Source organism: Macaca nemestrina, chromosome 18 (genome assembly GCF_043159975.1).
Source record: "Macaca nemestrina isolate mMacNem1 chromosome 18, mMacNem.hap1, whole genome shotgun sequence".
Classification (NCBI taxonomy): domain Eukaryota; kingdom Metazoa; phylum Chordata; class Mammalia; order Primates; family Cercopithecidae; genus Macaca; species Macaca nemestrina.
This window is the reverse complement of record NC_092142.1, coordinates 23529913-23557416: the sequence shown is the minus strand read 5'-3', so window position 1 is coordinate 23557416 and position 27504 is coordinate 23529913. Positions and strand designations below refer to the sequence as shown.

Below are 27504 nucleotides of genomic sequence, written 5' to 3'. Positions count from 1 at the left end.
AATATTCTAAAGTACCTCTGAAACCTAAGGAAGATAAAGTACAGGCAGCCCTCCACATCCATGTGTGCCCCACCCACAGATTCAACCAACCATGGATCAAAAATACTAAGCAAACAAACCAAAAATAAAAATACAAATAAACACCAATGCAACTATTTACACAGCATTTACATTATATTTGGTATTGTAAGTAATCTAGAGATGATTCAAAGTATATAGGAGAATGTGTGTAGGTTATATGCAAATACTACACCATTTTATATACGGGACTTGAACATCCATGAATTTTGGTATCTGTTGGGGGTCCTGGAACCAATGCGTCACAGATACCAAGGGACAACTGTACATGTAACATTGTAAGGAACATAAAAATGTTTACTTAGCTTTTACATGCTTAGTACTGGACTCAGCGTGGCATTTGGCAATTGAACACCCACTTAAGGTGGTAGCTACCTGCTGCTGTAATACAGGTTTGTTGCCACTTCATTACTTTAAAAATCTAAATATTAAAAAATAACACTGTGACAATTTTATGCCCAAACAAGGTGTGTGAGAAAGGAGCAGGAAGATGCTTTTTAATTATCAAAGAACCAGAAGATAACCTATATACAAAAACTGTGAATGATCTATATGAAGGCATGTATAAGAACCCTAACACTAAATCAAAGGTGACCAGAAGTTCAGAAGCAACATCAATATTTGTCACCCAGCAACTTCACCTCTACCTCAAACTCAAGTAACTGCTGTATTTCTCATCAGTAAAGTACCACGTGGAAAACAAAGCTGAGATAGGTATTCATTTCCGGGGCCAGAAAACTTCATTAAAACCACTAAAGACATCAAGATAATGTAACTATTGATTATTAAATGAAGCTAATCTGAAGTACAATCTTAGATATAAAATAAGACATAGAAGTAATGAGTGAAGGATTAAAAAGTGAACATAGGTGGGGGTTGCTAAGTAACAAATACCAACACTGACTAATACTGGCTATGGTGTAAATTATGTTCATAATCACCCAAACCATTGGAAGGGGGGGAAAAGGAAAATTAGAAAACTTCATCTATTCAGCAGACATGTAAAATGGAATTTAAAAAAATTTCAAAGTTCTGGTTAATGCAAACTAGGATGCTAAACAGAAGCCCCAAAATACCTGTATCACAATAAATGTGAATGGGTTAAGTTCACTTGCTAAAAGATAAAGCCTCTTAAACTAAGAAAGGAAAAACAAACTCAATAAACTTCGCAAAAAGCACTCTTAAACAAAACAACTCAGCAAGGTTTAAAAAAACAGTAGAGAGGAAGATACACAACCAAGAAAGGCTAAGAAAATTAAAATGAAAACAATACTGATATCAGACAAAATAAAATTCAAAGAGAAAAGCATTATAAAGGATAAGATAAATTTCATATTCATAATAAAAGAAAAAACTAAAGACATGAGCAATTAAGCACTTTTATATGCCAAGTCTCATAATATCAAAACATGTAAAATAAATGGAGACAGAATAAACCAGAAAAAAGCAAAGCCATGTACCTTGAAAACAAGTAACATCTTTTTGACAAATACCCATAAAACAATCATAAGAAGTCAACATGCACATACATGCCATACAGCAGCAAAGAAAACATCAATAAATTGCAAAGGCTAGAAATAATACTGTGGATATTTCTGGATTACAATGTAATGTCACTAAAATCATAAAACTAGCAAATAAAAATCTGCCTTAAATTTCAATTGCATAACACAAATTTTTCAGCTAAAAACAGAAAAGAAAAAGAAAAAAGTACATTTCAAGATGAAGAATAAACATGAAACTACAGGGTTACCAAGAAAATAATACTGAAAACACTGCATACAATACATTTTGAGATCCAGCTAAACCAGAGCTCAAAAAAAAATTCACAGCCTTATTTCCAACAAGAACATAATGCATCCAACTCAAGAAGGGGGAAAACACCCACACACACTAAAGTAAACAGAAACAATTAGTAAACATAAAAGAGAGATCAATGACTTTAAAAGTAAATCAATAAATCCAAGGCATGCTGCTATGAAAAACAGTTAACTTTATTAAAAAATGAAAATGGAAAAAAATAACCTTCTGAAATTAATATATTTCTTTATGTTCAAGTCTATAAATATGAAAAGCTGGAGGAGGGAGTAATTTAACATTGACCATAGAAGAGGCAGGAAATCTAAATAGATTAACTAGTTTACATAGAAGAAATAAGAGAAATTTATGAAAGTGTCTATCATGATCAGATAATTTCCCTGATTAATACTACCATACTTTTTTCTTTTTCACTAGTGTATACTTATTTTTGGAGACAAGAGTCTCGCTCTGTTGCCCGGGCTGGAATGCTGTGGCGCAATCTTGGCTTACTGCAACTTCCACCTCCCTGGTTCAAGTGATTCTCATGCCTCAGCCTGAGGAGTAGCTGGGATTACAGGTGTGTGCCACCATGCCCAGCTAATTTTTGTATTTTTAGTAGAGATGGGGTTTTGCCATGTTGGCCAGGCTGGTCTCAGGTGATCCTCCTGCCTCGGCCTCCCAAAGTGCTGGGAGCCACTGCACCCAGCCTTTAATAGTTTTTTTTTTTTTTTTTTTTTTTAAAGACAGGGTTTTGCACTTGTTGCCCAGGCTGCAGTGCAATGGTGTGATCTTGGCTCACTGCAACCTCCGACTCCAGAGTCTTGCAACAGTAAGACCCTCTTTCAAGAAAAGAAAAAAGAAAAAGAAACATGTATCTCTAAACCTAATGGCATTTAAATTACTGCAGAGCACAGTAAAAGATGGAACACCAACATAACACTGTTACCAATAAGTCAGGCTAAATTTTGGTCATCCCAAACAACGTGAATAAAAACAAGAGATATAAATAGCACCGGGAGTGAAAAAGACACAAATTCAAATGTGGAGATTATCAAAAGACAAGAAAATACTATGTACAATCTATCCCAGTAAAACAAAATCCAACTAAATTGAACTATGTTGTACAACAGGGGTTGGCAAGTTCTTTCTGTAAAGATGAGACAGTAAATATTTTGGCCTTTGCAGACCATAGAGTCTGTGACAACCACTCAACTCTGCCACTGTAGCACCAGAGCAGCCACAGACAACAGGTAAACGCAAACAAATGGATGTGACTATATTCCATAACACTGCATATGCAAAAGCAGGCAATGGGCCAGATTTCACCTGCAGACTGTAGTTTTCCAAACTCTGCTTTATCAAATGTAATTTACCAAAATAGGCTCACAGAAGAATAGAAGGTCCTACAGTATAACAGCAGAAACTCTGAAAGGGTCTCCCAAGATTTATCCCTCCAAAACACACCAGGCATACAAAAATACAAAAGCCAGGCACAGCAGCACACGCCTGTAGTCCTGAGGCAGGAGGATTGCTTGAGCCAAAAAGTTCAAGTCAGGCATGGGCAACATGGTAAGGCCCCAACTCCTGAATGAAGGAATGAATAACATAACATAACATAACATAACATAACATAACATAACATAACATGCACCAGGCTCAAATAACAGGGGGTGTGTGTGAATGGGTGTGTATCCTCAAGAAACATGTAATATTAATCTTACCTAAACTGTCCCAGGACAAGAAGTATAGGTTCAAAAGACTGGATGGAATCAAATCTCAGCTCTGCAACTTACTAGTTATATGACCATGGGCAAGGCACTTAACTACACTGCCTCCACTGACTCACATCTCAAATGTTTTGGTCTCAAGGTCCTTTATACTCTGAAACACTGAGAACTCCAAAAGGTTTCGTTTGTGGGTGTTGTATATATATTTACCATAATAAAAGTTTAAACAAATATTTTAAGTGAGTTAAAAATAAATTTATTACATATGAACACAGATACATTTTTTTAAAATTATTGTATTTTCCAAAACAAAATTAGTGAGAAGCATGGCACTGTTTTACATTTCTGTAAGTCTCTTTAACATCTGGCTTAACAGAAGGCAGGTGGATTATCACATATGTACCTGCATCCAATTTGTTGGGATATCCCATACTGTGTCACCTGTGGAAAACTCCACTATATACTCATAATAAAAGTGAAACAGACAAATAAAGTCTTCCTGTTATTATGAAAATTGATTTGACCTCATAGATCTCATGAAAGAGTTTCGAGGAGCCTCCTAGGGATCCTATCCTCAGGTAAACTTTGAGAACCACTGCTACAGGATATGCACACACGGGATGCAACTGAATTTATGGTTCTGGAGTTCAAAAAAGTTTGGATTAAAAATATGGATTTAAGATTCAACATACAGGTGAGAAAACAGTTGTAGGAGAAGAAATGACAAAACCTCAAGAATGGGTTTAAGCAGCAGACAGAAGGAGCGAAGTAAAGGCAAGAACAAGTTATAACTGTCAGTGACGGGAGAGAAACCGTTCATTTTAGGTAATGGCTTAACTATCTATGCAGTTACTCAAGCAGGAATTTCTTCCTCAATTTTTCCCTACCCCCCTGTACCTAGTCAGTCAACAGGCCCAACAGATTACCTCCTTGATAAAATTCAAATGCATCCTGTGTCTCCAACGCCACTCCTGTGATTTAGGCCCTCAACAATTTATTCTTACAAAAACCTCCTAATGGGACTGCCAGCCTGGCTCAAGTCTTGATCCCTGCCCCAACCACTTTCACATCTCCCCAAATCTATCATCTATCTGCCCCAAATTATCTGTACCATAAAACCACTTTCGGAACTCCTTTCTAAACTCCTTGGTATGGCCCCTCTCTACCTTTTTCCAGATTCATATCCTGCTATGTCCACACTCATTGCATTCTCTTCTACCACACCAAATACCTGCAATTCCCCAAAAGGTATCATGCTCTTTCATGCTATTCTTTTGCCCAAAATGCCTTGATACCTTTCTTGCAAATATTTTTGTCCATTTTGCCTAGGAAACAACTAATCTCCCCCACCCCCAGATTGGGCGTATCTTAGAAGCATGTTATGTTATGACAACCAGATTGCCCTCCTCTATTCTGATGAAACTCTTACATATCCCTTACAATGCAGTCAATGTGCTCTGTAAGTGCTGGTTTCTTATTTCTCCTTCACTTTATCACTAGCATTTCCTGAACCAAGCAAAGCAAATGCTGGTTGAATAAATAATCCAGGAATTGTCAGGCATACACAAAGTGACTGGATCTATACAAAGTAAGATAGAACAGTACTGAGGATTAAACACTGTGGAATATCAACATTCAAGAGGTGGAATAATGAAGAACCAGTAAACAAAAGAAAGAATGATCAAGAGAAAGAGTAACAATGATGGTCACTAGTTAGTATGCTGCTGAATGCATCAATAGTTTTAAATAAATCTCTGCTCTAAAAAACACCTACAGCCAGCATGGAGAGAGCAGGACAGGTCCAGCCATTGAGATCATTAATGTGAGAAGGTTCTCTAATTAGCCGTGAGATTGCACTGGTCCATAATATCAGAAAAAGATTTTAATGGAAAGGAATTTCATTTTGCTAGGATAAAACATATTTATCTAGTAAAGAGTTCTATTTTTAGGTTTTTTTTTTTTTTTTTTGGTCATACTGTGACGCCACCAATCTATTTCACAGTTTTAAAGAAATGGGAAAAAATTTTAACTGGTCCAAAAATGAACAAGTTTAACTTTTAAGAATGGAAAAATAATCTATTCAAAGAATTCACCCTACATTTTCCAAGTTTGTGTTCCAAATCAGGACCCCCCACTTTGTGAAACAATGAAATCAACCAATAAGACAAAGAAATTAATTTTTGCTATGCTTTGCTATTCTACAAGCTTTCTTGATATTTCTTATATAAATACGTATCATTCTGTAAGTCTAAAACTTTTAAAAAATAGCTTCTTAATTGAAAAAAATAGATAGCAATTGTCTCATATTCACATGAAAACCTAAGAATAGACAATATAACCAAAGTTCTAAATATACCAAGTTCTAAGTTTGTAATACCATTTTAATTAGTGCTTCTTTAAATGTCTAAAATGCTTTGTCACCTTAATACATTGATTTCAGAAAATATTTAATGAACTTCACTTTGACTATCTACAAGTTTAACAGAAAGAATTTAAATGTGGACCAGCCAACAATCATCTTTGAATACTACCAATCCCCAAAACATCAATTTCCATGCCTTAATACCTGAAGCCCTTACATTACTCCTATCCATCAAAGTCTACTATTTAACTTTGTGTAATAGTTTTCATACTGGCTACATTGTAAATCTTCTAAACTACTGGCAGAAATACAGTACACAAAATGCTGCTTTAACACTTGATGTCACTTTAACAGACTGGAGTGCTAAGTTGACCTCTAGAAAATACAACTTAGTGAATACCTACAAAATATAAAGTGCTTTTTAATACTTCTCTTGGCAAACTTTAACTTTACCTAGAATTACTATTTCTATATGTGTCGTTATATAGGAAAACAAAAAACCATCAGCTTAAGCTCCTAGAAGACAAGATGGAGTGTACCAATGAAAGCTCTTCGGTTAGAAAATGTTATTCTCAAATAAGAGCAAAAACATAGGATTTTCCTAAGTATCTTTCACTGTAATTAAGAATTTTTTTTTTTTTTGAGACGGAGTCTCGCTCTGTCGCCCCAGGCTGGAGTGCAGTGGGGCGATCTCAGCTCACCGCCAGCTCCGCATCCCAGGTTCACGCCATTCTCCTGTGTCAGCCTCCCGAGTAGCTGGGACTACAGGTGCCTGCCACCACGCGGCTAATTTTTTGTGTTTTTAGTAGAGACGGGGTTTCACCGTGTTAGCCAGGATGGTCTCGATCTCCTGACCTTGTGATCCGCCCACCTCGGCCTCCCAAAGTGCTGGGATTACAGGCCTGAGCCACCGCGCCCGGCTAAGAAAAATTTTTTTTACCTTCTCAAATGAAATTAGGCATTACCACCAAGACAAAGGTGTACTCAAACAATTCACTAACAAATCAAGGAGGGTTTTTAAAAATCACAAGACAAACTTTCTTTTTTTTTTTTTTTTTTTTTTTTGAGCCGGAGTCTCGCTCCGTCGCCCAGGCTGGAGTGCAGTGGCGCGTTCTGGGCTCACTGCAAGCTCCGCCTCCCGGGTTCACGCCATTCTCCTGCCTCAGCCTCCCGAGTAGCTGGGACTACAGGCGCCCGCCACCTCGCCCGGCTAGTTTTTTGTATTATTTTTAGTAGAGACGGGGTTTCACTGTGTTAGCCAGGAAGGTCTCGATCTCCTGACCTCGTGATCCGCCCATCTTGGCCTCCCAAAGTGCTGGGATTACAGGCTTGAGCCACCGCGCCCGGCCACAAGACAAACTTTCTACCGCTCAGTCAGGTTAACTCTGAATGCCTGATGCTTAAAAAATCCTTAAAGTACCAACTGTTCAAATATTTTTAAAAGTGTCATCTACAGATTTTTTAAAAAGAATTCTTTAAAATCTTACAGGCAAGTATTTTACATTCTTAGGAGCTAGAAAATAAAAGCCTTATAGATAGAAGTTAATATATAACCTAGGACATTTAAAATTTAACTGTTTATCAGGCAACATCACATATTTTTCTTCTCTATTGTTAATTTCTAATATCTAATTGTATTCTCTTTAATCTTAAACTCGGAAATCAATGATTCTAGCTGTTCCACTAAAATACTAAGGTAGCTTTCAATAATTTTTCACATGAAAGAATCTGCCTAATCCTCAGAGGGAGAGCAAACAAGTTTGGGTGCCATCAGTTCTTCCAGCTTTCCTGAACAGCAGCAGCATTATCACACTGGGACACAGATTTTCAAAAGTCACAAACCTGATGAAACTTCAAAGTAGATTAGAAAATTCTCTACATCAAGAAAATTCCAAAGAAAGGTGTTTCCAACTTCTGTTGCTATCCCACTCTGTAGCTTTCAGGAGAAAATGGAGGAAAAGCATAGTGTCATTTTACTGCTCTGAAAGTACTGCTTGCCAGCTTCTTCCAACCTGTATTTGAGGCCCAATAACTTGAATTCTATCTCATTATATTTTAAGGAATTGCAAGGGACAGAGAAGTAGCTGAACAATGCAAAGTGCAGTTCTATTCAATAAAAATGAGTTCATAAATCAAACTTATTTAAAACATGGCCACTGTACTACTATAAAAAATCTTCTTGCTCATTAATAAGCATACTGAATGATTTATAACATACTTCCTCTGTATAATATACATCCCCTGTCCAGTACTAACTTCGGTCGGTTGTGGAACGCTGAGGGGCACAGAGGGGAAGTCTAGTTTTTAAGGTGATACATGTAAGATGTAGTGTTAGAATTTCTGTTGCAGTACATGGCTGCAGTTTTAAGTGCTAGTAGCTGATCTGGAAATACTAAATGTTTGCCAATCCATTAACTTTTGCCAATTCTTAGCAAGTCATTTGAATTAAATGGCTAAAAACTAAGGTTTAAAAACTGATATCAAATATAACTGTATTTATATTTTACACAAGCAAGTCTTAATATTTCTGTTGAAAAGTTCCTAAGAAAAAAATGCCAAACAGCAAGATAATCTTAATCAGTTAAAAATTAGACACCAAATTTAAAACAAATATTAAATTGAAATGACTTAGTTTTAATTCACTTCAGAAATGCTACAAAATCAGGAAGTATATATTTTCCTGAGCCTCAGGGAAGCACCTCGCTCTGCTTCCTCAAGGGACTCTATCATCATCTTTTTTTTTTTTCTTGAGACGGAGTCCTGTTGAGTCACCCAGACTGGAGTGGAATGGCGCATTATCGGCTCGCTGCAGTCTCTGCCTCCTGGGTTCAAGCGATTCTCGAGCCTTAGACCTCCTGAGTAGCTAGGACTACAGCCGCGAGCCACCAAGCCCAGCTAATTTTTTTTATTTTTAGTAGAGATGGGGTTTCACCATGTTGGCCAGGCTGGTCTCCAACTCCTGACCTCAAGGGATCCACCCACCTCTGCCTCCCAAAGTGTTGGGATCACAGGCGTGAGTCACTGCGGCCAGCGGGACTCTATCTTCTACCCAAATACTAACCACCTTAAATTACCAACACAAAGAGAAACTCAGCTGATTTGTCTTGATACACTCCTCCAGGTCAAGATCATTGAATAACATATTTCCCAGAGCCTTTTCACTAATGAAATTCCAGATGAAATGGCCCAACTACAAAAATTCTGCTCTTCAACAAAATGAGCAAGTTGTCTGTTGTAAAGCACAGAATCTTCTTTCTGAGATGGAGGATACCCACAATATTCACAATGTGCTATTTTCAAAATCTTTGGTTTACGGAGCCATTGAGTCTTGCCTAAATATGTAATTCAGAAAACTGTGATGATCAAAGGTTTCTTTCCCAGGTTCAGGCACACCTTTTTCTTTTTCTTTTTTTTTTTTGGGACGGACGGAGTCTTGCTCTGTTGCCCGGGCTGGAATACAGTGCCACAATCTTGGCTCACTGCAAGCTCTGCCTCCTGGTTCATTCTCCTGCTTCAGCCTCCTGAGTAGCTGGGACTACAGGTGCCCACCACCATGGCTGAATAATTTTTTTTTTTGTATTTTTAGTAGAGATGGGGTTTCACCGTGTTAGCCAGGATGGTCTCAATCTCCTGACCTCGTGATCTGCCCGCCTGGGCCTCCCAAAGTGCTGGGATTACAGGCGTGAGCCACCATGCCTGGCCCAGGCACACCTTTTAAAAGAAAAAAATTCAGACTGCCTATTAATCTCTCCTCCATAACATAAAAGTACAGAATGGCCCTCTTCAAATTTGCTTATTTGAACTGTTCAGAAGCAAAGGATTCTTTAGTCTTACACTTACTAATCAGAATCCATATATTTAAAAACAAGTATCACATGGGGTTCTCATGTCTGAGTAAGTCTGGAAAACGGTTCTGGAAGACACTGTAGCAACCTCTAGAGAGCTTCAGCTTCCATTTGTGACTCAAAATTTAAAAATAAGAAAAAACATAAACATAATACCTGAACATTCAAGTAGAAGTTAGTTCCCACTTTTTAATTCTCTAAAGTTATATAATAAAGGAACTGTCATTAAATCACTGAAGATATTAATTAGTTAAGAAATACAGAATGGTTAGTTGATTTTTTAAATTAGGAAAAACGTCCCAAATATACAGTATAAAAATAAAGTTCAGCTAAATTAAACAATACTGGCCAGGCGCCAGAATGAACCCAGGAGGCGGAGCTTGCAGTGAGCCGAGATCACGCCACTGCGCTCCAGCCTGGGCAAAAGAGTGAGACTCCATCTCAAAACAAAACAAAACAAAAATACTATAAAATGCTACAGATTTTAAAAGCTTTTACAAAACATGGGCAAACTATTTTCTAAATCTGGAAAAATGGCATGTTTTCTCAGTGTAGAAATTAGTCAAGAACTCTAAAAATAAAAAATACGTTTGATAAAATAGAGAAAACACTGATGTGTATTTTTTCAAGTGTGTATATTCCAATTTAAAAGGGAAACTGGAAAATACTTGCCCTTTAGAACAAATTAAAGGGATCCATTCTGTTCCTTCCCAACCCTCCTCACCTCGACTTTCCCTAATCTAACGAAAGATATGTTTTAGTTTAAGGATACTAAACCTAATGCAGAGAAGCATTCAACACACTAGCGTTTAGGACTGAAGTCTAAGCTAACAGTATAAATGTGATTTAATTGTGCTTTCCTCCTTCTGAACATGTATTTGCATCTTCAGTGTATGTATTCCTGATAGGGTGCCTGGGATTAGGCAAAATTTAGATATTCTTGCCTCGTACCTCATCCTCAGAATGACTTCATATATACGATATGGTCCATAATGTGGGAAATATTTGCATCAAATACATCTGATGAAATGCTAATGAACTTATTATAGAAAGAGCTCACGTAAATTGTTAATGAAAACTCTAGGCCCAAGAACTAAACAGGCAAATAATAAGGATGGGCAATTCATAAAAAGAAAAAAGCGTGGCCAGGCACGGTGGCTCACACCTGTAATCCCAGCACTTTGGGAGGCCGAGGCAGTTGGATCACTTGAGGTCAGGAGTTCGAGACCAGCCTGGTCAACATACTGAAATCCCGTCTCTACTAAAAGTACAAAAATTAGCTGGGCATGGTGGCAGGCACCTGTAATCCCAGCTACTCAGGAGACTGAGGCAAGAGAATCACTTGAACCTGGGAAGTGGAAGTTGCAGTGAGTTGAGGTCGCGCCATTGCACTCCAGCCTGGGTGACAGAGTGAGACTACATCTCAAAAAAAAAAAAAGAAAAAAAGAAAAAAGTACAAGTGATTATGCATGGTAAACAAATACATACACGTCAAAGAAAACACACCAATTTTGGCCTGCCAAATTTATGAAGCTGATAGATCCCATCCTCATGTTTTAAGACATATTCCTTGCACTGCACTGTGATTCACCTTTGTTGGGCTGGGTTCTACTTTAATGGGAAGAAAAAGCAAATCACTTCTGGGTGTGGAGGAACCCTGAATTAACTGGAGAAACTGCTAGCATGTCATTTCAAGCGGCTGAAAGGTTGCTAGGATATTGCAAAACCACAGTGGTGGATATTAAAATTTACCAAGTATCAGCTAGATGCCAGGCAATGTATCTATTATCTCTTAATTTTCATCATGATTCCATAAATTTGAAATATTCTTCCCATTTTACAGACGAGGCAAATACAGTTCAGAAAGCTATTCATGCTCAAACGTCTAGTAAATGGCAGAGGTGAAATTTAAAACCCAATCTGACCCCCAAACAAGTGTTCCTTCTAGTATATATTATTTTCATCTTAATTATAAGGGCAAAAACAAACTCTCTAAAAATAAAGGGCTAACTACAGATTAACCACTTTAAAAATTATTTCACAGCCATTAAACTAATTTTTTTTCATATCTACTTCCTGTTTCCTTTGTCCTGCAGATCAGTCTCATCAGACATGTGAAGGTATAAAATCTTTCTTTTCTATCAAATTTAATAGTTTATTAATACTTAAAAGCAACAAATCTACATTTGTTAGAAATAATCCTTGCCTAAAGCCAAAAGGGCAATCTTCATAGCCTCCCTGAGTACCTAAGTCTAGACTTACATGTATAAATCTATGGAAATCATTTTCCTTTCACAATAGTAGGAAATAAAAAATGGTGACTTTGTTACATGATCTACCTAAAAATAATCATTTTATGAACTATTTCCCATGAAAGTGGAAGGCCATTTTTTTTCATCCTGCTAGTGCAGAGCTACAAATCTTATTTGTTACATAGCTTAAAGACATCTTCCACAGGAAGAAAAACACCTGCCATTAGTAAATTCTTAATTGGTATGAACCTATGCTTCTATTTTAAAGAGGTTAGTGTACATGTGCCTTCTAAATATCTCATAAAAAACTACTGTAGCACATTTAGAATCCTGGTATTATTACTTAATACCACCCAACAACACAAAAATCATTTCTACTACGTAGACTGTGGAGAAAAACAGTGAACTAAGCCCCAATTCTAAAAGCAGAACCACCCAACCTGTGTGATGGAAACAGGCTATGGGGAAATGGGTGACTAGACTCGACTCTCTGGGATTGCCATCTTCAGCTGTGAGTGGCCTCTTCTGTTTACCCTAATGGCCTCACAAGTATCATCTTCTCTGTGTATCATCAGGTTATGTGCTTGAAGTGACAAACTACTTGAGCCTCAGTTTTCTCCTCTGAGAATCTAGGCAGTACAGTAACCCCTATGAAGCCATCAAAGTTCCTGAAATTCATTATAATAGAAGGCCTTATAATTGGGAAACTTAAAGTCTTATGGATTCCCACAAAAAATTAAAACTCAAACTACCATATGACTCAACAATTCCTCTTCTAGGTATACAGTAGTCCCCCCTCCTTTTCCAAGATTTCACTTTCCAAAGTCTTACTTACCCCATGGTCAGCCACAGTTCAAAAATAGGTGCGAACAGTACAATAAGGTATTTTCGAGAGAGGGACCAAAATCTGATAACTATTACAATATATCATTATAATTGTTCTGTTTTATTATTTTATTATTAGTTGTTGTTAATCTCTTAATATACCTAATTTATAAATTAAACTTTATCATAGGCATGTTATATAGGAAAAAGCATATTATTAATAGTATATATGAGGTTCAGTACTATCTGAGGTTTCAAGTATCCACTGGAGTCTTGAACGGATTCTCTATGGATACGGGGGGATTGCTATATACCCAAAGAAAATGAAATCAGCACCATGTAGAAATATCTGTACTCCCATGTTCATGCCAGTATTATTCACAACGGCCAAGATACGGAAACAACCTATGGATGAATAAAGATGAATAAAGAAATTGTGGGCCAGGCGCAGTGGCTCAAGTCTGTAATCCCAGCACTTTGGGAGGCTGAGGTGGGTGGATCATTTGAGGTCAGGAGTTCAAGACCAGCCTGGCCAACATGGTGAAACTGTGTCTCTACTAAAAATACAAAAATTAGGTGTGGTGGTACATGCCTGTAATCCCAGCTACCCAGGAGGTTGAGGCACAAGAATCATTTGAACCTGGGAAGTGGAGGTTGCAGTGAGCGGAGATCATGCCACTGCACTCTAGCCTGGGCGACAGAGCAACACTCTGTCTCAAAAAAAAAAAAAGAAAAGAAAAGAAGAAATTGTGGCAAATATACACAAAGGAATATTATTCAGCCTTTAAACAGGAGAGCCTGCCATTTGCCACAACATGGATGAACCTGGAAGACATTATGCTGAGTGATGTAAGCCAGACACAGAAATAAAAATACTGCCAAGATCTCACTTACAAGGGGAATCTTAAAAAAAAAAAAAAAAAGTCAAATACACAGAAAGAGAGAGCAGAATAGTGGTTAGGGAGGGTAGATATAGGTCAAAGGGTACAAAGTTGCAGTTATGTGGGTAAGTCTAGGTATCTGATGTATAGTTAATAATATTGTATTGTATATTGGAAATTCGCTGACAGTAGATTTTAGGCACTTCTACCAAAAAAACAGGGTAACTGTGAGGTAATGAGTATATTAATTTGCTTGACTGTAGTATTCATTTCACATGCATATGCATACAAAAACATTATGTTGCACACCTTAAATATATATAATAAGATCTTATGGAGAAAATGGTGTGATAAGTTCAGATCACAGGTAAATGATAAAGGCCTTTAATCATATATTTACCTTTACTAAAATAAAGATGAGAATGGAAGTGCAGTGGGAACAGGAACTTGGGGGTTGTTTTGTTCATGCTTATTACCAGTGACCATAACATTGCATAAAACAGGGTTGGCAAACAGTTAAGTATTTCATGAATTATGAATGAAGGAAACAATGTCACTTTATGAAACCTGAGTTTAGAATAATGGATTATTACATAAGTATTTTTTGTTTCCTTTGTTTCTCAAGATGACCTCATGAGATAGTGAAACACGGATGATACTGGCAGTGATGACTGAAAGAAAAAGTAAAGAGGTGCTCTGTTTATTAATGAGAAGCGGACAAACTGAACACTTCTTCCATCAACACAAACTTAGCATCTCAGTCACATTCCAGAAGCTAAACTGTGTGCTATGACTTTCACAATGTGTATTGGCCAAGAGGCATACTGGAAAGGGATTTCACTGTTGTCCAAGTCCTTCAGAAAGGGTCCTCCACCCTTTGAAGAATGATGAAATGAAGGGTTCTTTTTTAGCAAAACTGTCATTACATCTCCCTTACAGTTGTAGCAAAAAAACACTTGAAACATAATTTAGTACTCTGGTTTTGCTCCACAGAAGGATCAGTGTTTACTGCATAGAGATCAAAGCATGCAGGAGGTTTCAGAATCGGCTGCTTGCTTGGCTCTCAAAACTCTTGTTCATTTTCATCAACAACCAAAGATGTAACAAACAATTTAAGAGCCAATGCCTCACCCATCACAAAGCTGTCAAATTCCCCCTAATTCACAAAATTATACTGGTGCTACAATTTTTAAAAAAAAATCTATATGCTTAATCAATAGAGAAATACTACAAAATCTGTTCCAAGATCTTTCTGGATTCCTTTTAAAAGATGAGTTGTTTTAGTTCCCTCAGTGACTATTGTTGTAGCATGAGCAATGGTGTGTCCTTCACATCTTGTCTTCCATGTAACTGTAGGGGCTGTTTTTAAAGAAACAGAAGCGGCAGAGCCCAGTCAAGTTCATAGTCAAATTCTGGCTCAGGCACTTGTTAGCTGCATAACCTGGGCAAGTTAGTTAACTTTTCCTAGCCTCAATTTCACCTGTAAGTGGTGCTAATATCTACTTTCAAAGGGCTGCTGAGAGGATTAAACGTAAACTTACCTTGTGCTAGTATACACTGAAGGCCTACTCCCACATCAATTTTTAAATATAGACTACATGAGTCCCAGAGTACCCAACCTGCTGCCATGGACCCTGCCCTGGATCCCACAGATTCCCAAAATTCAGTAACTAAAGTAACTCTTAGCACATTAAGAAGCTTTTAGGACCTTGTTCTGAATTGCTGATACCCATTCATTATTAGTGGTTAAATATTTAGAATATTTTCCTTGATTAAATGAAATAAAGCACAGTGCCTGGCACATAGAAAGGGCTCTAAGTCAGCTCTCTAATGTCTACAATATGATTTGACATGCAGCTGATTTATTTTTATCATCCAGATGTAATAACACTGTGTTTGACAGAAAAACAAGTATTAAGGCTAGAACTGATAAAAATAACTGTGCCAACTGTGGCAGGAAAAAAAAAATGCGTAAATGTGGGCCGGGCGCGGTGGCTCAAGCCTGTAATCCCAGCACTTTGGGAGGCCGAGACGGGCGGATCACGAGGTCAGGAGATCGAGACCATCCTGGCTGACACGGTGAAACCCCGTCTCTACTAAAAAAAATACAAAAACTTAGCCGGGCGAGGTGGCAGGCGCCTGTAGTCCCAGCTACTCGGGAGGCTGAGGCAGGAGAATGGCGTAAACCCGGGAGGCGGAGCCTGCAGTGAGCTGAGATCCGGCCAGTGCACTCCAGCCTGGGCGACAGAGCGAGACTCCGTCTCAAAAAAAAAAAAAAAAAAAAAAAAAAAGCGTAAATGTTGATTCAATTTCATGAGTTTTTAATTAACCCAGAAACAGAACGGCAGTAATAAACTAAACTTCGCTATTTTATCACCCAAAAAATAAAATCTTAATCCTTTTTTCTCCATTGCTGTTTCCCACCAGGATCTCCCCGGGCTTCCCACAACTCCCTTAGGAGCTCAGGGGTTTGTTATTCTTTGGAAGATACCTTGCTCATGAAATCACTCAAAAAAAGCACTGACACTGATATGAAGGAGACAGGGAGGGGAAGAGACAGAGGAAAAAGAGAGGAGAGAGAAAGAAAATTAGCTGTCAAAAATCAACAGTGCTTACTTACTCTTTTGAAAGGAATGTATAATCAACATGCTTCCCAAGAAAGCCAATGTCAGCCAGCTGCGGTGGCTCATGCCTATAGTCCCAAGTACTCAGGAGCCTGAGGCAGGAAGATCATGTGAGTCCAGGAGTTTGAGACCAGCCTGGGTAACACAGCATCATCACATTTAAAAAAAGAAAAAAAAAAAAAAATAGCCTGCTCCTGTAGTCCCAGCTACTCAGGAGGCAGGAGGACTGCTTGAGCCCAGAAGTTCAGGGCCGCAGTGAGCTATGACTGTGCACTACACTCCAGAGCGAGACCTTGTCTCCTTAAAAAGGAAAAAGTCAATGTCAGAGTTGAAAAACTTTTAAAAAAATTTTCTTATTCTCAACCAAGTTCCCAAGGACACTCTGAAGAGGGACATTAGCTCTTTCCTTGCCTTTACATTATATATACCACAAGGCATCTTAAAATGTATCCATTCATCCCTATACCTCACCAGAAGTTTTTTAGCACTTCACTCTCCTGGTGTTTCAAGGACATACTCGTAAGATACATATTTTAAAAGATTTTTTGAATATTCAAATATTTATGTTCTTCACAGTTTTTCAAAGTTGAAGTCACAAGAATAAAACTTTCAAGAATGTCATTATGTTGCCCATTACACTTCAGAGCTATGTTGCCCTGTAAGATTAAAAATTTAATTCCTCAGTCACATTAGCCCCATTTCAAGTACTTGACAGCCACATGTGGCTAAACCTGGTCTTTACACAGACTCTACAATACAGAAAGAGAAAAAATCATATTGACAGTACGAACTGCAAGAGAAGCAGCAATTCTGGAATAGGCAGACTCTTCTGATTTTTAAATGTTGGCAGTCATTTTAAAATGTACAGGATTATAATAAAAACAGTGCAGAAACCAGAGACTGGGGAGACCTGACAACTAAATGCAAGGTAGCATTATGCATCGGATCCTAGAATGGAAAGTCATTAATGGAAAAACTGGTGAGGTTAGTATCACTGTTGGTTTTTCAGTTTTGACAAATGTACCATGCTAATGTAAGATGTTAATAATGGAGGAAGCTGAATGAAGTGTGTATGAGAAGTCTCTGTACTATCTTTCCAACATTTCTGTAAATCTAAAATTATTTCAAAATACAAAGTTTAGTAAACACCACCACCACCAAGTGGGCCACATTTGCCCCTCAAGTCTCCAGTTTGTAATCTCTAACCACTGTGTGAACCCCAAACTATAAATACTACCTAGACAAATACATAGCACAGAAATAAAACAACACATTTCCATGAATCAGAAAAAATGTGAACAATTATGAAGAGAGACACCGTGAAAAGAAGGATGATGTGAGTGAAATCACTGGCAAAACAACAAAATGTATTCTGAAGTGACTTTCATATACTCAGCCTATCATTCTCAAGAGTTGTGGAAAAATCTAAAACAAAACCAAGAAGACTAAAAATGTTCATATTTTATGTAAGGCTAGAAAAAAATTACTTACATTTAGAAATGATATAAACACTAGGTACTCAAAGATGTTGAAGAAACAAATATCCATGGATCAGTCAAAAATCTAAGAATATAACCAAGTGCCCAAATTTGATATTATAACAGCCTAAGAAACTGGAAAGGGAGATATCTACGGTAGTTGGAGAGACCCATTCGAGGATGAACTCTGAGAGGTTTAGGAAACCTGAAAGGCCTGATAAAGACATCCTTGGCTGAGAAACTGGATAAAAAAGAAACAAGAATGAACATGAAAGAGATAAGAATGCTCTAAAAAGTATAGAGTGATGAGAAACAGGCTGGTTAGGTCAATGGAGGTTAGATTAATGAGGGCCTTGAAAGCTAAGCAAAGGAGTTTGGTCTTGAAGCAAGTATAACTAGGGACAACTTACCATTGCTATGTGGGGGAGAGGGGTGGGGAAAATAGAGTTTTAGGAAAATTAATTTGGTAACATTCCTACTAATTTGGCAATGTTGCTCCCTACATTACACATCCTTGTAACTGTCTTAGACATTCCAAGTTCAAAGCCACAGCAGCACCTTCAATTCCTCTTCTGATCTCATCAGTTGTCAGTCCTGTCAATTATACCTCACACATCTGTCACCCACCTTCTACCTCTTCTGCCAAGACCTCAGTTCAAACCCTCATGACCCTCTCTAATCTCGCTTCTATTGGTGACTCTAGGCACTACTGGCAAAGTTAAGTTTCTAAAGCACAGCTTATGACCATGACATTCCAAACCCAAACACCTCTGCTGGCTTAACCAGCATGAAGCCCTGTGGCTCCCTCTATCTCCAAGCCTATATTCGGTCGCTTCCTCCCCAACTCTAGAGACAAAAGATGCATGTTGTATTCCCCATGCTGTCTACCTGCCTCCTCTGCTCACAATGCCTTTCTTCTCTTAGCTCTACCTTTCAAATTCCTACCTGTCTTCTAACCAATACTTTCCATGTACAGTAGTTGATAGCTTTAAAAAATGGAAAACAAAGTGAAACAAAGCACCATGTCACTCTGCTTAAGTCTTGAATGCCTCCTAACTGCCTGTCACATAAAAAGTCCAAGCTTGTTGGTACAAACAGCAAATAAATTAACCCACTTTTACCTGGCCCTACCTATCTTTTCAGCCTCAACCCTGCCCACTTATCACTGAGTATTTAACACTCTAGGAATACCACGACCGCGTACCACATCATGTTATGGAATACCACTACTGTAAGCCACATCATGTTATTTCTTATCTCTTTGCTTGAATCATGCTTGAACCATTTCATTCCTCTTTGAACCATTTCATTCCTTCATTCATCTTTTTTATTTGAGGGGTAAGATTATACTTTTGATAGAGCTTAAAATAAAAATTCAGAATCTTAAGGCCCAACAAGTTCAGCATCTGAGAGCTTTACACCTTTCATTACCAAGTAGTCAACTCCTGGGAGGGTGAAGAACTCCTGATTCAGGATCTGAGAGGAATTACTCTCCTGTTTCCTGCGAGGAAGTAGTCTCCTGTTTCCTTATCACTCCAGTGTCTTTTGCTTGGGGTCTAATGGGTGCTGTTCAACCTGACACAATGTATAAGGTTTGCAAACTACTATTCTAAGTGATAATACAGAGATGGATGTCACTAGCTGCCTATAAGGAGGAATGGGGGACATTCTTCAGAGAACAAGATATAAAGGAGGCAGAACTCCCAAGGGATAGAGTGGGGTCCTAGAGGTTACCCCACACAAGAAGACTTTTAGAAGGAAGACTGAAGGAAAGGTGCCTGTGCCCCAAGAGTCAAAACAAGGGAGTACATTAGGAAGCAGTGCTTACTCTTATCCTATGAGACAGCTTTAAGGCAGCTCTGAGGCAGTGCACTGTAAATGTGGTGACATACACCACAATAACCATGAAACCCCAAAGGACGACCCCAAGGTATGTCACTGAAGAAGTCTGAGCCCACCCATTTCTTTCATGCTCTTCTCTCTCCCATCCTTGAGATGAATAAAAATGCATATAAACAACCTTGCTTTAATGAAAAAAGGGATAAAAAATAGCTTTAAACAACGTACCTTTGATTTTTTGTTCAGTGGCCTAAAATAAAAACAAACAAACAAAAAACAATGTAAATATGAAACTGAAAGAAATGGACTGTTATGACAAAATGTTCATATATTACTATAAGACATATATACCTTTATTAAATGAGGAATTTCTCAAACAGATGAACTGCACAGGAAAAGATATGCAAGGAAAGCATGCTTTTCCCACAGATGTGCCCCATTATCCCTGATACTGTGTTTATTAATTTTAAAAACCTACTTTTTGTGACACTAAGCATAGAAGACATCACTGTATGACAGTATATAATTTTTTAAATGGGAGGTACACTTTTCTCATGTCCTTTAAAAATGATTTTTATACAAACTGTCACCTTTACATTTAATGGATTTAATATATTTTGTATGTTTAAATGGCTTCAAAAATTGTTGCAAGTGATAAAAAGATGAATTAAGTTTTCTGTAAGAAAAGCTGTATGTAATCACTTTAGCCAAATTAGTAATAAAATTAACTCCTGGAGGTTAGGCTGCTATTGCAATTAAACTTAGTCAACCTTTAAGTACCTATGTATTTCTGAGTGGAAAAAAATTTCAAACTAATTTATCACTTCTGACACATCTGACAATCCGTTAAAATTACTGTGATCAGAAGCTGAACTGACGTGAACTCTGCTTTCACTGCCTTCCAATGTCTGCTCTTCATTTTCTGACACCAAAACTGAGGAGAGGGGCTTGAGGACAGCAGGGTTGCCTCGAGGTGACTAGCTCAAACTCCCAAGGGCCTCAAAAAGAACCAGACAGAAAAGCCCAAGCAAAAAAATCAACCTGTTGATCAAAATCAATATTATGGGAATCCTGAAAATAACAGATACAAGAACAGGAAGGCAGGTGAGAAATGACTATGTAACTGAATAACCAGGAGTTGTTTCTAAATGGCGATAAAGCTTTTCTTAGGTGCCATGGGGCATAATTCATTTTGCTTAGTTATATGAAATTACTGTTATCAAAGACACCATTTTAAATTACACTATTATAGGTATATATGGTAAAAGCTATAGTAATTACCCTAATATTGAAGCCACACCAAACATTAATCTTTCCCCAGAAAGCCAGGGAGTCTTGATCCACCACCTAAGCGCTTTGCTAAGTTTTAGAGCACTAGTGAAATACAAAATAATGGAGGCTCATCTTTTACTCTATGGATCAAAATTTAAATTAAAAAAAATTTTTTTTTGATGGAAAGACAATGCCAAACAACCAGTCAACTAGCTAACAACACTTTATTTGTTTCTGGAAAAATCATTTTTAAAATCTGAGAGTAGAAAAACAAGTCATATTAGACATAAATTAGTATATGAACACTTTTAGGTATCAGAAATGTCTGTCAAACAATAAGATGCATAATCTTCTGAAGCCAAAGAATTAGCAGAAAATTTCTTTTACATGTTGAAAGGCTTAAAAAAAAAAAATTCAGAACATAGAAACAATAACCACATGAAAACCCTAAGTAGGCCAGGTGCAACTCGCGCCTGTAATCCCAGCACTTTGGGAGGCAGAAGACAGGCAGATGCTTGAGGCCAGGAGTTTGAGACCAGCTTGGCCAATATGGCGAAACCCCGTCTCTACCAAAAAAACAAAACAAAACAAAGTATACAGTGGGCTGGGCGCGGTGGCTCACGCCTGTAATCCCAGCACTTTGGGAGGCCGAGACGGGCGGATCACGAGGTCAGGAGATCGAGACCATCCTGGCTAGCACAGTGAAACCCCGTCTCTACTAAAAAATACAAAAAAATTAGCCGGGCGAGGTGGCGGGCGCCTGTAGTCCCAGCTACTCGGGAGGCTGAGGCAGGAGAATGGCGTGAACCTGGGAGGCGGAGCTTGCAGTGAGCTGAGATCCGGCCACTGTACTCCAGCCTGGGCGACAGAGCGAGACTCCTACTCAAAAAAAAAAAAAAAAAAAAAAAGTATACAGTGTTGCTCTTTTAGGCCTTACAACATAAAGGATATATGCTACAAAACTTCTTTGGAAAAAGTTGCTTCAAAACAATGGTCAATTCAGTATTCTGTCATCTACAGAGAATGGCCCCATGGAGACACCTAAGGTGTGTCTGCCCCTAAGAATCGGATTTAATGTACGGAAGGAATGAAAGTAATATTACAGAAACCAAGAGCTCTTCATAGAATAGGAAGAAACAGAACTAAGAGTTCTACTTCTTTAGAACAGGTTTTTGCGGGCTGGTCTAGAGACCTAGTACGTTACTCAAATTATTAAAAAGAATTTTCGAGGTGGGGTCAGTCATTTTAAGAGTAATTGTCTGCACTATCCAAAACAATAGCCACTAGCCACATGTGGCTACCGACCACTGACTGAAATGTGGCCAGTCTGAACTGAGATGAGCAAATTACACACCAAATTTCTAATATTCGGTATTTTTAAAAGAAAAAAAATGCCTTATTAATAATATTTTACACTGACTACATGTCAAAATAGTAACTTTTTAGCTATATTAGATTACATAAAATATATTAAAATTAATCTTGACTGGTTGTTTTCACTTCGAAATGATCTGATCATTTAAACCCTCTGGGTCTCAGTTTCCTAATCTCTCAAATGGACAAAATAATTGTCCTGCTTACCTTTCAGGGTTATTAGGAGGGTCAAATAATAAAATGTGAAAGTTTTTTTTGAAAAACTATACAATACCACTTCAAATGTGAAGTATCACTGTAAATCCTCTCACACAGATAATTAAAAGATTCTGGCCAATCTAGAAGCAAAATGATTTCCATATTTAATATATTATTCTTTAAAAAAAAAAATCTGAGCCATGGTTCCACAAGCAATGATCACAACTGCCTCCTTCATTACTGAAGAGAGCAGTGCAGTAGCAGAGCACAACACTCCACTTGCTTTGCCTGTCAGGCACTGCTTGTCCCAACAACATGGTCCTGAAGCACACTTCAGTGGTTAAGACCTCAGGATCTAAAGCCTGACCGCCTACCTGGCTCTGCCACTTACACTGTGTGACCATGGTCAAGTGTGTTAACTTCTCTAAAGCTCAGTTTCCTCATCTATAGAACTGTGGCAAAAACACCCGCCTCAGAGTTGTAAGGTTAAAGGGATTTAACTCATATAAAAGCACTTAGGACAAAGCCTGACGTATAGAAAGCATCCAGCAGACATCAGCTGCTGCTGTGGCGCTGGTGGTTGCTATCTTCAGCCCTACCTGCCGGTGCTTTGTACCGGCTCTCACTGTTGGAAACAAGCTGACTCTACATTCATCCCGCGTCCAGGTCTTGTTTTTCTTTTTTTCTAATCATCTACAATGTCTTAACAGTGCCAAGTATTATAACCTGATATTAAGAATAAATAATTAATCCAGTTCAATTCACTGATTTTAAATGAGATACCTAGTGCTCAGAGAGCTTTCCTATGACTTAGCAATCACCACTCAGTCTAGAATCCAGATCTGTTGACTAAAATGGGTTTTAAAAAAGAGGAAAAGAGAAGTGTAAGGTGCAACAAGGGGCAAGACTGTAAGAGAACACCTAACTGCCCTTGATGAGAGCACAACTCAGGCCTGGTCATGTTACCACCAAGGTTACTGAGAAAATTTACTAATGAAGCTGCTGAATATGATCCTCAAAAATGGCAATAAAGCTGGAAGCTCTCTAAAACCTAGGTCTCATTTAAACTTGAATTTAGTATATTTAAGTCAATAACACCTATAAAAATCCCTTCAGCTCTTAACACAGTAACAGCAAAAAGTCCATGGATGTTGAAACATTCTCAACACCAAAAGATCCCAACTTGTATTGTTGGTTCCCCTTGGCCCTCAACCATTATATGCTTTCTAGGAACTACAACTGCATGCTTAAAGTAAAGGCTACACTAAACTATCCCTCTATAATTAACCTATTTCTCAATCTCCATTTTCCTCCTCGTTACATTTCCCTTAAGATCCCTTCAAGAAATTTCTTCTAAAAACAGAACCTGGAGAGAAATCCATGGTAACCTACTGCTACTACTGTCACCCCTCTCCTTTTTTTAAAGTATAGAACCTACATTTCCATGCTCTATCAAATTATTTTCTAAGCCCAAGAATCAGAAAATAACAACCCAGGTTCTTAGATATGAAACAGAAGAGAGTGTTATACATAATCTTTGATTAAAAGGCTTTTCAAAAAATTTTAAAAACAAAAGTCATGGGTCTCCATGTTAATTACAAATGTATTGGGGCTGAAATATAATAAAAATCACCGTTTTTAACGTGAAAAAGCTCTTTTAAAGAATCTAAATATTTAAATTAATATTTAAATGACAGGATAATAAAAACTATCATAATGAAAATACTGTTGAAGGCCTTGATGGTGTCTAATTGTTTTTATAGGAACTTAAATTATCTGGCTTTTTATTTAAAATAGAAAATAACCCATGGTGTTAATTTAAAAAAAAAAACTACAGTGGCTACTGGGGACTATTAAATGTATGCATTTTCAGTATTCATGGCATAAGAACCTATTTTATGCCCTATTATAAAAATTATCACAATATATTATTTCCCAATTTTAAAGTTCACCTTTATATGACAAAAAACAAAGCAACGTATAAGCTAATGTTCTGCATGAAAAGGATAAAGTCATGGCACAGGGTTTTGGCAAAGCACCAGCTAGAGGAGAGAAATTTCAATTATACTCCTGGTTCTGTCACCATGATGAAACCAAGGTCAATCACTTAATTCATTCTAATGCTTAGGTTCCTTATATTAAAGATGAACAAATGTATTAGAACAGATAATACCTGACCTTTTCAAAAATAAGAAAATATAAATTACATAAAATAGACTTTTTACTGTAGTGAGTTTATATGCCAACATTTATATAAATGGGCCTGCCCACCTGGCTCATGTAGATATCTGCCTGGATACACCTGCTGGCTCCTACTAGAGACAAAAAAAACAGTTCCAGGAAACCTGTCTTAAAAACCCTATGACTCACAATTCCTCATATGGGCTACAAAGAGTGCCATTTGGGGGTTTTCTTTTCTTTTCAAGAGCTATCTGGTAACACTCTAAGGAAATACCAGCTGTCCTCACTTCACCAACAGGTTGTATTCAAATTCAGTTGTAAGCTGATTATTTGAAATTTGGAGAACAGTCTAATTTACAGTAGTGGCCCAGCCTGCTAAACTTAACATTTATTAGAGTTAAGTATTAAACCTTCCTTTATATTGTGTTCATTGGGCAGATACTATTGATGTGTCTATGAGACACACAGGAATACCCTATCAGTGCCGAAGATCTGGCAAAAGAAGGAAAAACTTCTTATATCCCTAAGCTTCTGATGATGGTTCTAGTAAGGACATGGTTGAGGTGAGAGACTGGAACCACGGGGTGAGACAGGAATGAAGTGGGCAACAGTAAGAAAAGCTGTCACTTCAGATTTGGTGAGAAGTCAAATGGCACAATAATCACGATTCATGTGTTAGAGGCTTATTTATAAGCTGCCTACACATAAGTGACCACCTATACTGACTTGGTGACTTAGAGATTTAATTTATACAAGAATGTAAAGATGTACTTGTAACAAGTAGAGCCATTGCTGTATATGTTACACTTTAAAATTATATTCACAAAAACACAATATTTAAAGATATCATTCAAGTGACCCCTTTCTTAAAATTTCTCAGTAAATAGAATAAATTCCAAACAAATACACTTATATATTGTCTTAGGCCTCTTCTCTAGCCATTTCACATACATTCTGACTTATCAGCTAATTCTTGAACTCCTTAGACACAGGGACCAACAGAGCCTAATTCAACACTCAGATGCTTGCCAAACTACTGAATCTACATAAAGTATACCCAAGCATCCTTTTCAATAAACCTCTTAAGTTTCTTAGAAGCTCTTTTCATTGGGCAAATGGCCTTTCACACCATGGAACAAGAGTCTGATAAGCCTTTACCCCTTTACCTTTACTCAGACTTACAGAGGACACAACTTTCTCATAAGAAATCCCGAGCAATGACCAACCAGACTGCAAAGACTGTCCTACATAAACAGCCTCTGACAGACGCCCAAGGCATCGGTCAATGCCAAACCATGAGAAGCCTACCAAAACCCTAACCATTTCATATACCTATGCATCCCTTCCCAGGCACCCCTAAGAGCAACCAAAAGGCAGGTGTCTAGGGCCACATCATCTCCTCTCATCTCATACTTAATTCTCCTTCCTAATACTTGCTGATGACACCCCTAGGCTCAGGACATGTAGAAATGAATTATTTATCATTTCCCCTTTCCTTGTATCCCCCAGCCTGATTAACTCCTCTCAAATGTAGTCACTCATCTGGAACCTGCGAATCAATGTAAGTTGACTCTCCCTCTATATCCTTTAAACAAAGTCTGGGGGTTACTTTAATAGTCCCTTCACCAGTATTTCACACTCTGGTATCTACCCCTTCTAATCCAATTCCACAATTTTCCAAGGTAAACATACTAAAATACAAATTTTTATGTCACTCTACTAAAACATTTTCAGCATTTTCCCCGAAGCCCTGAGAAAACCTCCTAGCCTTTCCCAGCTCAACTCTTCAGAGTTCTACCCTCAGTTCCCTCCCTTTCCCCCAAGCAAAACCCATCCTTTAACACATACAGGCTACCATGTATTTCTGAGTTTTCACTGTTTGGAATCCTTTTCTATTCTGCTCCTTATTCACCTAATTTCAACTCTAAGGAAACTTCTCTGTTCCTCTGCCCCATCTCAGCCTGAGTTATGCACCTCTCTCTCTGTACTGCAACAGTTCCCCATAAATGCCTCACCTGCCACTTTTATAGCCTGTGTTTTCCCCTATTAAATAATGTGGACATAAGTATCTTGCTAGAGTCTACATTCAATTCCTAGCACAATGCCTGGCTCAAAAGAGGCATATATAAGAAATCAAAATAATTTTTCATTAGAATAGAGAATTGAAACAGTAATTTCACTAGGTCTTTTAGAACATTTTAATGTCTTGAAACCTTGACATAGTAGGAGATGAGTGCCCATTTAGTTAACTATTATCAGCTTTTAGTATTAACAATTTGGAAAATTTTTAATAATTACAGATTAAAAAAAATTTTTTAACTTACTTTGCGTTTAGTTATAGTTTCCTATATTACATTAGCTAGTAAACAATAATGCCCTTGCAGTAAACAATGTCCTAGGTTTATTTTAAGGTTAATGTACACTGCAAACTTTAAAAATCAGCCCAGGTACTAAATAAAGAGGGAAAAAGAAACTGACACTTTACTTCCTATTATGTCTATTATGTTTTCCTTTAATACTCTATTTCTATATTACATATAATAACACTTAATTCAACCCTCATTTAACAAAACACAAGGAAACTAAGGCCCAGAGAGGCTAAATAAAATTTAAGGTCACACCATTCTATGTGCTATGTGGGAGAGTGAGATTTCAAATCCTCTCAACTTGGCTACAAATTCCATGCTCTTCCCACTTATAAAATGATATTATTATGAAACACCTAGAAATAGCTATTTGAAAGATAAAGATCTATAAAACGTACTTAC

General features: G+C 37.6%; 1 protein-coding gene across 14 annotated transcripts in view; it reads right to left on the bottom strand.

The window, feature by feature from the left end:
* LOC105485034 (trinucleotide repeat containing adaptor 6A) overlaps positions 1 to 27504 on the bottom strand; it is a 216082-nt gene that overhangs the window by 54068 nt on the left and 134510 nt on the right. For 8 of the 14 annotated variants that reach the window (XM_071084255.1, XM_071084256.1, XM_071084253.1 and 5 more), the window contains 2 exons: positions 24827 to 24870; positions 19940 to 19961 (listed from right to left, as the gene is read on the bottom strand). In XM_071084255.1, the coding sequence (XP_070940356.1) occupies positions 19940 to 19961; positions 24827 to 24870 (66 nt within the window). The remainder of the gene's footprint in view (positions 1 to 19939; positions 19962 to 24826; positions 24871 to 27504) is intronic. The other 6 variants (XM_024793883.2, XM_071084251.1, XM_071084261.1 and 3 more) reach the window with 1 other exon arrangement.